General features: G+C 37.5%; 1 protein-coding gene across 2 annotated transcripts in view; it reads right to left on the reverse strand.

The window, feature by feature from the left end:
- Nucleotides 1-14,864, reverse strand: part of flvcr1 (FLVCR choline and heme transporter 1) — a 33,498-nt gene extending 18,634 nt beyond the window's left edge. For both annotated transcript variants that reach the window (XM_066677515.1, XM_066677514.1), the window contains exons 1-3: nucleotides 13,928-14,864; nucleotides 10,205-10,349; nucleotides 7,024-7,164 (exon numbers count right to left, since the gene is read on the reverse strand). In XM_066677515.1, coding sequence (XP_066533612.1) covers nucleotides 7,024-7,164; nucleotides 10,205-10,349; nucleotides 13,928-14,575 — 934 coding nt within the window. In that variant the 5' untranslated portion in view covers nucleotides 14,576-14,864. The remainder of the gene's footprint in view (nucleotides 1-7,023; nucleotides 7,165-10,204; nucleotides 10,350-13,927) is intronic.
- Nucleotides 14,865-15,067: the final 203 nt, after the last annotated feature.

The raw sequence follows: 15,067 nt of genomic DNA on the forward strand, positions 1-15,067 counted from the left end.
TATGAAAAATTCCAATCTGGATTCAGGCAACATCATAGTACAGAGACAGCTCTAGTCAAGATAACAAATGATCTTCTTCTTGCCTCTGATCAAGGCCACGTATCCCTGTTGGTGCTTCTTGACCTAAGCGCAGCCTTCGATACAATAGACCACAATATTCTCATAGAAAGGTTAGAAAACATGGTTGGAATCACAGGGACAGCCCTATTATGGTTTAAATCTTACTTAACGGAACGTTATCAATTCGTAAAAGTAAACAATCTAAATTCAAATTATTCTAAAGTAAGATTTGGAATTCCACAAGGCTCTATTTTAGGACCATTATTATTTACATTATACATGTTACCGCTAGGCACAGTTATAAGAAACCATGACATTAACTTTCACTGTTACGCAGACGACACACAATTGTATATTTCAGCCAAGCCCGATGACAAACACAGATTAAAGAAAATAGAGGACTGTGTAAAAGACGTGAAAGGCTGGATGTTGCGTAATTTCCTCCTTCTAAACAGCAACAAAACAGAGGTCCTGCTTTTGGGTCCAAAAGTGACAAGAAATAAATTATCAGACTTAATTTTAAATCTAGCTAACTTTCCAGTTAAACCTGGTTCAGCAGCAAAAAATCTTGGTGTCATAATTGACCCGGATTTATCATTTGATCAACACATAGGTAGTATCACTAGGACAGCTTTTTTACATCTTCGCAATATTGCTAAGATTAGAAATGCCTTATCCCTCCAGGACGCAGAAACATTAGTACATGCCTTTATTACTTCAAGGCTTGACTACTGTAACGCACTACTGTCAGGATGCACCAGCAGCAATTTAAGAAAACTTCAACTAGTTCAAAATGCTGCAGCTAGGGTCCTCACTAAAACTAGAAAATTTGAACATATCAGCCCAGTTTTATCATCACTTCATTGGCTGCCTGTTAAATTCTGCATTGACTACAAAATTTTGTTATTAACATATAAAGCTCTACATGGGCTTGCTCCTGAATATCTTCAAGATACAATTTCCTATTATGAGCCCCCACGTTCACTCAGATCACAGAATACTGGATTTTTAAATGTTCCCAGAATTCAGAAGGCCTCAGCTGGGGGAAGAGCCTTTTCTTATAAAGCCCCCCAACTCTGGAATGATCTTCCAGAAAATGTTCGGGACTCAGACACAGTCGCAATCTTCAAATGTAGGCTAAAAACTCATTTGTTTAGTTTATCATTTGATAGCTAATGCTCCCCCATAGATAAAGGCGGCAGATCCGGGGGGTCCATGGACACAGGGAATTATAGTAAACTGAGATGCTGGTGCTGTCGTCCCGCCGCTTCTCGCGATCACTCAGGTTTGTTGACGGTGGAGCGGAGGGATGCCAGTGTTTCAGGATGCTCCCGTGTCTGTGTGTCCTCCTGGTTCTCTCCTTTTAGTTAATGCTGTCATAGTCAGATCTGCCGGAGTCATTAGCCACACTCTGGAAATTTTCATATTTTCTACTTTACAAACACAAAACAGTTCAAAACTAATTCCATCCCTTTACATCTTTCCGAGTAAACGACTGCCCACCTGTCTGTCTGGACACTGATGGATGACTGTCGAGATCTTCCTCCACGCTTCAGACCAGCTGCCCACGCTCCAGCAACCACCAAGTGCCTTGAAGCTGTCCCTACACTGAAGTTCTCATGGACTACTAACTATCATCACCAGTAGATTGACCAGAGGAGGATGGGTCACCCCTTGTGAGCCTTGGTTCCTCCCAAGGTTTCTTCCTCAGCTGGGGGAGTTTTTCCTTGCCACTGTCGCCCCTGGCTTGCTCACTTGAGGGTTTTACATTTGTCTTTACATTTCATGTCAAATCTTGTCTTACTGGAATTCTGTGAAGCTGCTTTGTGACAACATCAGTTGTGAAAAGCGCTATATAAATAAATTTGATTTGATTTGATTTGATTATTGAGAATGTATCTGTGTTCCATATACTACATTCAATAATGAAAAATTATCCATACATCCATCCATTATCTGTAACCGCTTATCCAGTTCAGGGTCGCGGTGGGCCCAGAGCCTACCTGGAATCACTGGGCGCAAGGCGGGAATACACCCCGGAGGGGGCACCAGTCCTTCACAGGGCAACACACACTCACAAATTCACTCACACCTATGGTCACTTTTGAGTCGCCAATCCACCTACCAATGTGTGTTTTTGGACTGTGGGAGGAAACCGGAGCACCCGGAGGAAATAACGAAAAATCAAATCTAATATTTTGAATTATGAGTTAGTATGTTCCTAGCATTAGAGACTAGCTTGATGTATTATTGTGTAGCAGCTCCCACTATGAATAACTATATGCTCAATTCTGAGCATAAATTTACATAAATGTTTCATTTTATTCCAGCATGTAAATATTCATGTGAAACAAATAATGAACTTGATGGAATTACATAAATATTTTATGATATACATTTTCAAATAGTTTTTTTCCCAGTGAAGTATTAATAGCAGTAAATTAAGACCCTATCCACACAGATCAGTTTATTTTTAAAAACTGAGATTTTCCTCTCTCTGTTTTTGAAAATATCCCTGTCCAGACGAATATTAAAATGGCCTGTACAGTAGGGGGCAATAGTACCTCTTAAAGACTGGCATCAAAACCCCACCAAGCATGAGCGAAACACAGATGTGTTAATTGCAAATCACCCCATACTCCCTATGTAGTGCACTATGCAAGTCAAGAAATTACTGAATCTAGATCTTAATAGTGAATTATACATTTATAATAATTCTAATAAAACATTTATTAACATGTGGGAATTTGGGAATCTAGTGCTAACATTTTGATAATACGTTTTTTTTTTTTTAATAAAAAAGTTTGCCTAATAATGCTGTACTATGTAAAATGTATGTAAATCAATGTTTCAGTTTTTGACTGCCTCTGCTTCTCGTGTTTAGATCCAGAGGCGGAATCAACAAAGAAAATCTTAAATCTCGCTCACTCCGGTAAAGTTGGTTTCATATTCGCATATTCAGATTTCTTTCTTCAATAGCTCTCAAACGGTGCATGCAAATGACTTAATACTTGCAAAGTATTGTTTTTGGGATGCAAGACAAGCAACTACAACTCAGTTTATGTCAGAAATGTTTGCCATTTAAAAAACACGAAATATATTGTTTTCTATGGGCTGCCGCCATCTCCGCGAGAGCTAAGGGACCGTTTACAAACTACACTACACGGTAAAAACGAAGGTGACGAAACTCACGCATGATGTATGCTACATCTCCTACCTTGATAAATTTAACCATTACTGGCCCGTGGTGATACACTTTTCATTACAAATTTCAATAGATTTTGAACCTTTGATGATATTGTTTTTAAACAAGTTTTATTTGATCAAGTGCCATCCACATGACATACTACACCTGTTAATTTGGTAAATTTAACCCTTACTGGCCCGTGGTGATACATTTTTCATTACAAATTTCAATAGCTTTTGAACCTTTTATAATATTGTTTCAAAACAAGTTTTATTTGATCTAGTGCCACCCACATGACGTACTACACCTCTTATTTTGGTAAATTTAACCATTGCTGGCCCGTGGTGATACATTTTTCATTATAAATTTCAATAGATTTTGAACCTTTGATGATATTGTTTCAAAACAAGTTGTATTTGATAAAATGCCACCCACATGACGTACTACACCTGTTATTTTGGTAAATTTAACCCTTACTGGCCCGTGGTGATATATTTTTCATTATAAATTTCAATAGATTTTGAACCTTTGATGATATTGTTTTTAAACAAGTTTTATTTGATCAAGTGCCATCCACATGACGTACTACACCTGTTAATTTGGTAAATTTAACCCTTACTGGCCCGTGGTGATACATTTTTCATTACAAATTTCAATAGCTTTTGAACCTTTTATAATATTGTTTTTAAACAAGTTTTATTTGATCAAGTGCCATCCACATGACGTACTACACCTGTTAATTTGGTAAATTTAACCCTTACTGGCCCGTGGTGATACATTTTTCATTACAAATTTCAATAGCTTTTGAACCTTTTATAATATTGTTTCAAAACAAGTTTTATTTGATCAAGTGCCACCCACATGACATACTACACCTCTTATTTTGGCAAATTTAACCCTTACTGGCCCGTGGTGATACATTTATCATTACAAATTTCAATAGCTTTTGAACCTTTTATGAAATTGTTTCAAAACAAGTTGTATTTGATAAAGTGCAACCCACATGACATACTACACCTTTTATTTTGGTCAATTTAACAATTAATGGCCCATGATGATGCATTTTTGAGAATACATTTCAATAGCTTTTGAATGTTTATTGAAATTGCTCAGAAAGAACATGTAGCTGTTTGAATGAAGTAATGGTGGGGTAGGCAATAATTTGAGCAGCTTTTTTAACAGGTTTTAAAATATTTTTATTGACCAACTGTCAATATTTTGCAGAATGTAAGTATATACACACAAAACAACAGCAATAGTTATAATCCAAAAAAATTACTTTCAATGTAAAAATTAAGTTGTCTGACTCATGAGAGACATAACTTTTGCCAGAGGTGTACATACAGTAGGTGTATGCAAAATGTTGGTGTATCCACAGGATACATTTAAAGAAAGCTGGAGCAGACATTCCCAGACCTCTGGCAAAAGTTATGTCTCTCATGAGTCAGACAACTTAATTTTTACATTAAAAGTAATTTTTTTGGATTATAACTATTGCTGTTGTTTTGTGTGTATATACTTACATTCTGCAAAATATTGACAGTTGGTCAATAAAAATATTTTAAAACCTGTTAAAAAAGCTGCTCAAATTATTGCCTACCCCACCATTACTTCATTCAAACAGCTACATGTTCTTTCTGAGCAATTTCAATAAACATTCAAAAGCTATTGAAATGTATTCTCAAAAATACATCATCATGGGCCATTAATTGTTAAATTGACCAAAATAAGAGGTGTAGTATGTCATGTGGGTGGCACTTGTTCAAATAAAACTTGTTTAGAAACAATATCATAAAAGGTTAAAAAGCTATTGAAATTTATTTTCAAAAACCCATCACCACTGCCCAGCAATGGTTAAATTGACCAAAATAAAAGGTGTAGTATGTCATGTGAGTTGCACTTTATCAAATACAACTTGTTTTGAAACAATTTCATAAAAGGTTCAAAAGCTATTGAAATTTGTAATGAAAAATGTATCACCACGGGCCAGTAAGGGTTAAATTTGCCAAAATAAGAGGTGTAGTATGTCATGTGGGTGGCACTTGATCAAATAAAACTTGTTTTGAAACCATATCATCAAGGGTTCAAAAGCTATTGAAATTTATAATGAAAAATTTATCACCACGGGCCAGTAAGGGTTAAATTTGCCAAAATAAGAGGTGTAGTACGTCATGTGGGTGGCACTTGATCAAATAAAACTTGTTTTGAAACCATATCATCAAAGGTTCAAAAGCTATTGAAATTTATAATGAAAAATGTATCACCACGGGCCAGTAAGGGTTAAATTTTTAAACTTTACCGGAGTATCTCGCTCGTCATTTTGGAGACTAAGAGGGCTTTTGGAAACTAGGATAAAATTGGAGTTCCTAAAATTGTGTTTAACCCGAAGGGCCGAAGAATGCGCCTGTGCGTCAAATACGACCATTCACAATGTTTCTATTAATATTTTAGCAATAACACAGCACAGAAATACAGTTCAAACACTCTCTGAATGTAAAGAAAGGAACCTGATATCATGGCTGAAACGTACCTATGCTACTAAAAGACCACAGCAGCTTAAACGTACATTTAACTACGTTTAAATTTATAATGCCCCCTAGCCTCTAAGGCCGCTTGGAAAACGGCATGCTGAACCAAAGCATTTAAGTAGAAGATTATTTAACTTTTTTTTAGTGGAAAAATGTGTAGGGCGGCACGGTGGCGCCGCAGGTAGTGTCGCAGTCACACAGCACCAGGGTTGTGGGTCTGATTCCCGCTCCGGGTGAGTCTGTGAGGCCCAATGATTCCAGGTAGGCTCTGGACCCACCGCGCCCCTGAATTTGATAAGCGGTTAATGATAGTGAATGTATGAATATAAGTATATATATCTATTCACTCGGCAGGTTGCAGCTGCTCTTACTCGCGCGCGAAACTAAACTACATTTCCCACAATGCCGGATTGTAGTTTAGTTTCGCGCGCGAGTAAGAACAGCTGCAACCTGCCGAGTGAATATATCTATCTATCTATCTATATCTCTCTATATATATATATGTGTGTGTGTGTGTGTGCGCGCGCTTTTGTATACTGAATTTATTTGTGTTTATATACACGTGGCTTATCAGTTGATTGCAAAACTTTTCTATTTAAATTTCTTGCATGCCGTTTTCCAAGCGGCCTTAGAGGCTAGGGGGCGCATATCAAGTTAAACGTAGTTTTTGTACGTAAAATGTACGTTTTAGCTGGTGTGGTCTTTTAGTAGCATAGGTACGTTTCAGCCATGATATCAGGTTGCAACCAACTGCTCTTTCGATTGCATGTTATCGCAAGACTGTACACGATACCATACATCCCGAGTTACTAGCCTATGTATAAGCTTGAGACACGCCTCCTCTGCCTCTTGCCGTGTCTAACTAGTGGATTCGCTTGTTTCTAAGACTGATAAAACTATTTCAATCACCAAAACAAATCATCCACATGAGTAAAGGGATGTTTTCATAAGAAATATAAAGTTTTTCAGGGTTAGAGACAGATGATCGCTTTATAAAATGCTCTAGGTCACATGGGCCTCTCTTAACAAGAGAGCTGAGATTGTCCTGAACATTTTGATATAAAACATGTGGGCATTATAATATAATACAAGTACTTTAAAGGCAAATTTCAGAAAATTGAGAAAATGTCCTTAGACCCCAAAGGGTTAAGTTGTTCAGAAATTGCTAAGATTAATCTTATTGGGAAACGCACCCCTGGCTAGTAAGGCAGATTCATATGATTTGTTGCATACTGGAAAGTATCTTACCATAGCTGAGTAGGAGTAAGATGAAGGGCTTGTTCTTGAACAGACTGATGATGGACTTTTTGTATGAATAGTCCTCTGCTGGGCTTGTTGGCAGAATGGCCTGAGCCGGACTGGGGGGCAATGGAGGCCTGTCCTGAATGACTGGGGTGAGTGAGTGAGAGTGAGAGAGAGAGAGTTAGTTTAAAAACAGCTTGTTATTGTTTCTGAATGTTGTTTTCACGATCTAGTCACAAGAATATAAAAATGAAACATGCAATAAAATGCAGTTTTAGATGTTTTATTCAGTATAACTGACAAAAAGTTTGAAAGAACGGTAAAAAGTACACATATAACTCAGAGGGCACCAACCCTTTTCCTAGAGATCTACTTTCTAGAACTAACTCACAGAGAATTCTTAAACAATGAATCAGCTGAAGAATGTGTGGTAGGTACAAGGAAAAACTCTGCACATTATTATAAGCTGTGGGCTTTCTTGTTTATTTCTTACTGCTGGCAAAAAAATATCTAAATTAACCACTCTAAGAGAAAGTTCAATTCATAAACAAATAAACAATCCCAGATATGACACACAACAATGGTTATTCTATAGCTGAATATTCTAGCTTTGTGAATAACACCTAAATCTTAAATATCTAAAATAAAAATATTTCAATTATTAAAATATATTTGGGTCAAATATCACCTAAAATCACATAATGATGAGGGAAATGTTATGGGATCTTATTTTCATTTTAATAAAAAAAAAAATAGAATTCTTGTACAACGCAAACTTGTTTGCAATTACAAAGAGTGCTTAAAAAAACTTAACAAGCATTTAATTTGGCTGATTGAAAAAAAAAAAAACACATGGTGTTGTCAGTGGAAACAATGGAAGGGATTATAAACCTCCTTCAAGAAGGAAATCCAGCACAGAGTATGGCAAAATGTGCTAGTTGTTCCCAGTCAGGTGTGTCTAAAATCTGGTGCAAGTATAAACAAAACATGAAGATAATAAAAGGAAGACATAATACAGGTAGGCTAAAGTAAAAAATTCAAATGGAAACTAACCTTGACACCTAAACAAAAGAAAACACACAACTGTGGATGATTGGGTTAAGGTCACATTCAGTGATGAATCACGAAACCAAATTAGACAAAGAGATGATGAAAGATCTTTTGGCTGGTGCCATTCAGATTTAAAATATAATGATTATTGCCTGAAGAAAGCAAATAAATTATCCCATTCAATTTATTTATTATTTATTTATTTTACGTTGTGTGTCAGGTAAAGGACCAGAATATATAGCAATGTCATTACTTCACTGGAAAGTACACAGCCATACATTGAAGAATGATGGAAGGATGATAATGCATCCTGCCACAAAACAAGAGTTTTAATGCTTTTCTTCAGTAAAAGTGTGGCAACTCACTAACAGCCCAATCTGACTGAAACTTTATAGATGACGTTTTTAAAAACTGACCTGTGACAAAAGCTATTTGAGAAAAACAGAGCCTGTTTGATGCAGAATATTGTTTTTCTTCAATGAAATCCATACCTTATATTTTAAAACTTTAAGATGTGACTCTTAAATGTTCTCCTCAACATTTTTTTTATTTTATCCTCAACTTGATCCTTTAAAATGTATGACTTTAAATAAATACTAGGGTGTTTTTTCCAATAAAAAGAAACAGATGTCTGAAACATGTAATCCCTCCAAACCTCAAAAGAGCTCCCACACAAAGTTGTTACATGAAATAGTTATGAAAACTGTCTGGTGAGTTTTGCCTGGACCCTTCATGGCAGAGTGCTTTGGGTTTTGGCATTAATTTACAGACAGTAGACATAAAACTGTCCAGGTCTGGATAGTAAAGAGTATCTTTACTTGTCATAGGTATTACAACTTCTTGTTCCTATGGTCACTACTGTAAATCTGACAGTTGTTGCATTACTCCACAATAAATCACATCTGAACTGTGAGGAAATTTAGAAACATCTGTGTTCTTGAAGAGCTGCTATTGTGAACAGCTGGTGTTGAAGATTTTAGTATCAGAATTGGTCTTGTATTTAGTGATATTGTGACGTCACTGAAGATAAAAATTTCATTACCACTAATGCAGTCTTTGTTACCATCAGGAACAAGACAGGAACCCACCCTGGACAGGGTGCCAGTATTCCACAGGACATCACATACTTACATATTCACTTTTACAGCACTGTCCTGAAGTCAAGGCGAAAGAGGGATGATTTCCTATCCTCCTCCAAAAGTTACATTATACAGTTTTTGTAGTTCTGAGCCCAGAGTAGCAAAGACAGAAGTTCTGTTCTCCTTATTACAAGTCAGTACAACATCACAATTATTCTGAAACTGTAATGTTAAGGTGAAAATACTGCCTAGTGTTGCTTTAATTCAAATAATCTGTTTAACAAAGCCAGAATTTTCAGCTATTACGCAAAGATTGTTTAGTGACATTTAGTGTTTATTTGCTACAAATTAAAAAAGCTGGGTGAACATTTGAAAATTGTGGTGATTCTATTATTTTTGCCAGTAGTTGTTCATTTTCACAAACAATTATCATCTTCCGAATTATCCAAATAAACAATTTTACTGTGATAAAAATGAAATGTTAGTCATGAAGTACCACTTCTGAACACAAAAACCAAAATATTCTCTCTTTAATAAGCAGTGCAGCTTCTTGTCTGTTACAAGATGGTCCATATAAGACAACAAATGATGGATAAATTATAGTATATTGCCCATTTTTAACAATATTATAATATTTAATATTGCAATTCATGCCTCATAGGCTGTATGCAATTAAAAACACTGAATATATTCTATGTGATGTTCTGCAGGAAGCTCTAAATCTGAGGTTCTGAGCTCCAGCTTTGCTTGTATTGTTCTCTCTATCAGAGATGAGCCCATTATTAAGGAGTAGAGTCAGATTTCTTAAAGAGCAGGAAAGTCCTGAACTTAGTCAGGATTAAAACTGCAAGTCATGGCTCAGAGAGTGCTACTACTCTACTAATTTCACTTTATGTCTCAAGGATTCATAACTGGCTGCTCCTAATATTTACACATCATCACACAACCATTACAGGATCTGGTGTGTGCATCATGTTCATATGTTGATGCACCATTACATGATCTCTGCTATTCAGGGCATCTTGGCCCGAACATGGCATTGCTTATAACTCTCTTACCGAAGACTGTCAAAATGAATAGTAAAGTCGAGACAGCTGCTGTTCCATAAAACATGATGCTTATGTTGCGGCCCATGAGGTCTTTATCTTCAGATGTGTTTGGAACCAGCACAGGTGGAAGAAGGAACCCTATGGCAACTCCCAACTGACAGAGAGGGATACAGATATGAGAGTTGGTGGGAGGGAGGGAGAGAGAGATAGAGAGAGCAATTTGGAATTTATTAAACTCCTTATATGCACATGCACTAATGAGGGATTTGTTTGCCTATTACAAAAAAAACTCTTTAAATATTTAAATAAAGAATGTAAACATTGGACGTATATCTACCTGTAGTAGAAATTTTACCACAGAAGCTAAGTCATTCAGAGCACAATAAGTTTTATCTAAGATCTGTCAATATCAATATGATCACAATATTTTCATGCATGCCTAGTATACTATATAATAGACCCAATAATTCACATTAGTTATTAGTGAGTGGTATTGCAGTTGGATTGGTTAATTAATTTGTTTCCTTGCTCCTAGTCATGTATAATATGCACAAGGAACTAACAAATATTTTATATACATTGTAACACTACATTGTAGCCTAATTATTATTTCTTGAACTATGAGGTCACTAGTACAGAGCCTATCAAATTACCCCCCCCCCTTTTAACTATCAGATGTTATTTGATGACTTTGTAATTCTGTATTTCTTCAATTGATTTTGAAGGAGTTATTTTTGTATTCGTATCTGCTTGAGTAACTATACTTTTACTTGAAGTTACTGTACAATCTTACCTGGTATGACCATAAGACTAACAACACCATAATTAGAGTCCAAGTGTTCATGCAGTTCATTGGGTTAAATGCTTATTACATAAAAACTGACATCAAACTGATATCAGAGGTAAATGCAAACCTGAAACACTGCACTGCACATTCACACTGAGCTGTCATATATCATGCTGTTAGTTCTGTACATTTTATTTGTGTGGTAGTAGATTGTACACCATTACACATTTAATATGCAGACTCATTTGTTGTGACATAATTTGGTGTGACTTAGTGATGGTGATGGGAACCTGATATCTGAAAAATGTAACCCCTCCAAAAACTCCCACAGAGAAAAATATAAAGTAAATGGTTATTCACACTGTATTTAGTGATAGTGGAGTGGTAGAGTGGTATATGTAGTTGTTTTTGTGTTATGGCACTAATTTATGAACATTAGATATAGTAATGGCCCAGTCTGGGTAAATTTGGAGAGCAAACACTAAGGGTGTGAGATATGACCTTAAAATAATATCACAATATTTAAGGGTACTTTGGCTATATCGATGTTCTTGGTGATATTAACATAACACTGAAAAATACTTTTATTAATTTAAAGAACACACCATTGCATCAAAATAAATGGTATATTTATTATATTAAATTAAATATATTTTCACATGAATTTGTGTCGCACTTTGAAGGACTGGAACCCAATATGACCCTGCACTGGATAAGCAGTTGCAGTCAATGAATTAATTAATTCATTCATATTTTTTACATAATACCATGGTTTAGGCAGGAACACATCACAGGATGCCAGTCTGACACAGGTCGTCACATACTCAAATCTGTATACACGTTTGCATTGCAAATCCACCTACTTACATATCTTTGACCGTGGGAGGAAACCCAAGCACCCAGAGAAATGTTTCAATAAGATGCCATGCTGATATTGTACACTACATTGCCAAAAATATTTGCTCATTTGCCTTTGCACACATATGAACTTAAGTGACATCCCATTATTAATCCATAGGGTTTAATATAATGTTGACCTACCCTTTACAGCTGTAACAGTTTTAACTCTTCTGGGAAGGATTTCCAGGTTTAGGAGTGCGTTTATGGGAATTTTTGACCATTCTTCCAGAAGTGCATTTGTGAGGTCAGACACTGATGTTGGTCAAGAAAGTCTGGCTTGCAGTCTCTACTCGAATTCTTCCAAAAGATTCTGTCAGGTGGAGGTCAGGGCTCTGTGCAGGCCAGTAATGTTCTTCCACATCACAGCTCACTATCTTTATGGACCTTGCTTTTTGCACTGGTATGCAGTAATGTTGGAACAGGAAGGGGCCATCTCTAAACTGCTCCCACGAAGTTGGGAGCATGAAATTGATGAAGCATATTCCTTTCACTGGAACTAAGGGGCAAATCCTAACTCCTGAAATATTACCCCACACCAAAATCCCCCATAACTTTACACTTTGCACAATGCAGTCAGACAAGTACCATTCTCCTCTAATGTGATTTTTATGTATGAAGAAATACTCTGATTCTAAAAGTTAGTCAGTTGTACTGTCATCACAGATGTGTTACGGGAAAAATTAAATGTAGTTTCTTCGAGACATGGTGCTAAAATAAGGTTTTTTGTTTCTTTATTTTTTTAAGACCTGTTTCACTCAGCGCATCACAAAACCAACTAACCCCTGTAGGTGGGACTATGACTCCTTTGGCTGCAGCACTACACGATGGACAGCTAAATCTGGCTGCTGATTGGCTAAGCAGAAACGACCATCAGTGAGAAGCACATTCTCTGTTTAGGAACCGTGGAATATCTGCCCCTCCCCCCGGCTGAGGGAAACCTGTGTATTTTTCGGCATACTCGATATGACGAATATGGTAATTTTTAAAACATCATGTAAAAAACACTCTTGAATGTATCGATATTTGCGATATATATCCCCCAGCTCTAGCTCGTGCTTACGTCACAATATTGCGATATGGCAAAAAGTATATTGAAATAAAAACCATACTGGTATTTTCGTGAACGACATTATATTGCCAACCCCTTGGTTTTTATACACTTGTGGCCATAGAAGTACTGGAACACCTGAATTCAAGTTTTTGGATGGATGAGTAAATACCTTTGGCAATATAGTGTATATTGAACAGAACTCATATCATTTGTGAACAAAGACAAGTGAGCTCAACAGTTATCAATATTAATTAGTTATATAGCATAGTCGAGATCTATGTCCCCAGCCTGGGAAACCACACCAAACTACATCAATAAAAGTCCTTTAGGAAGACTCCTAAAACTAATTTGCTTTTTTTTCCCATTAACAAGAAATGTGTAATGGTTAAGTTGCTTTAGACAAGACTTGCCAGGATGCCACTGTAAATAAGAATGTTATTATGACCTAGCTGGTTAAATAAAAGCATAATATAACAGTAATTTTAAAAATAATAATGAAAGCTTTTTCAGAATTTAGAAATGTAGCTATGTATTTTAACATACATAATCCCATCAGATATTACACTTAACTTTCTCCTTATTATTACACTCATTGTCCATATCATCAGCTCCACTGACAAATTAGGCCCATTTTGAAGTTTTAAAAGTATAGACTGTGATCCATTTGTTTCTCTGAATACTTTGTAGTAATGAAACTTGTGTGCTTAGAAACTCCAGCAGCACTGCTGTTCCACTCGTACCATGCAACACAGTGCCGAGAACGAACCAACACTCAATTAAAAGCCTAGGGGGGTTCTGACCATTGAAGAAGAGGATGAAACTGGGTTAAAAATTATGCAGAGCAACAAACGAATTACAACCTGCAATTATAAAACTACAGTGTGATCTGTGGAGCTCATCATTTGAACAATGATTGTAGAAACAAGGTCATGTTTTAATGATTTGGCTGATCGGTGTATACAGATAATGTGCTGTTCTTCAGTTGTTCGCTCACCTGGTTCCCGAGCACGGCGGCAGCGCAGGCGGTAGACACCTCCCTGGGGCCGAACCATACGGAGGCGATCCTGGAAGGAAGGCCGAGTATGAACACCTGAGCCACGGAGCAGATGAGCTGCGCAGCAGCAGTAATCCAGAAGAGTTGCGGCCCGACGCTGGCGCACTTCAGCCAAGCTCCGGCAGCGTTGAGCCCCGCACCGAGTAACGCCGTGACCCTCAGCCCACGCCTGTCCAGGAGCCAGGCGGCGGGAAATATGAGCGGCACATACACGAGCATGTAGATCACGGAAAGCCAGTCTATCATCACGTTCGACACGCTATAATAGTGCATGAAAATGTTTGCGATAATGCTGTACTGGATCCATTGGAAGGCGTTCACCAGAGAGTAAAGGCTAAAGACAGCCAGCACAGCGAACCGCCGCAAGTAAAGCCGTGTTCTCAGCGTTTCGCCGGGCAGCATCGTCTCCTCCTCCTCACCCGGGCGAAGCTCCCTGTCCTCTGGCTTCAGCTTCGACTCCGGGATCGCCGCGCTCACGGTCACATGCACGGACAGGTCCTCGGGATTTGTGTCATTTATTTTCTCCGCTGAAGCCTCCTCGTCCTCGCAGGCACGAACATGTTCCTGAAGCAGCTCCCCCGCCACCATGATGCAATCAGCTCTCCCTTTATAACATCCACTATCACCAGACACAACACGAAAATGAAGGAACCATCTACCTCGTGTAATCCTCACATCCGCTCAGGCGTTTTTCGGATCCTCAGAAAGACTATAAGTACACAGCGCTAGAAGACGCCCCTTAAGTTATTACAGTTATGTTACTGAGCTATTCAATTGAGATATGGAACTGGAGTGTACCAATACTGCTTCGAAGCACATAACAGTTCCCCGAGTCTCAGACTCAATAGTCTACTCCAACATCGGACGACACGAGGGAGGTATGGCCACATAACTGCCAGTGTTCATAAACTGTCTTTTCGGAAGGAGTCGGCTCCTTGAGTCGGTTCTTTCAAATTAGTCGGCCCTCTCCAGTGAAAATCAAGTCACCATAATTTCTAGTACCAGTACCATAATATGTAAAACACAGTTTTACATATCCGTGTGGTGTTGTTTTAAATGTGTTTTTTTAGCTTAAGGGAA

The sequence above is a fragment of the Hoplias malabaricus genome, chromosome 7 (genome assembly GCF_029633855.1).
Source record: "Hoplias malabaricus isolate fHopMal1 chromosome 7, fHopMal1.hap1, whole genome shotgun sequence".
Classification (NCBI taxonomy): domain Eukaryota; kingdom Metazoa; phylum Chordata; class Actinopteri; order Characiformes; family Erythrinidae; genus Hoplias; species Hoplias malabaricus.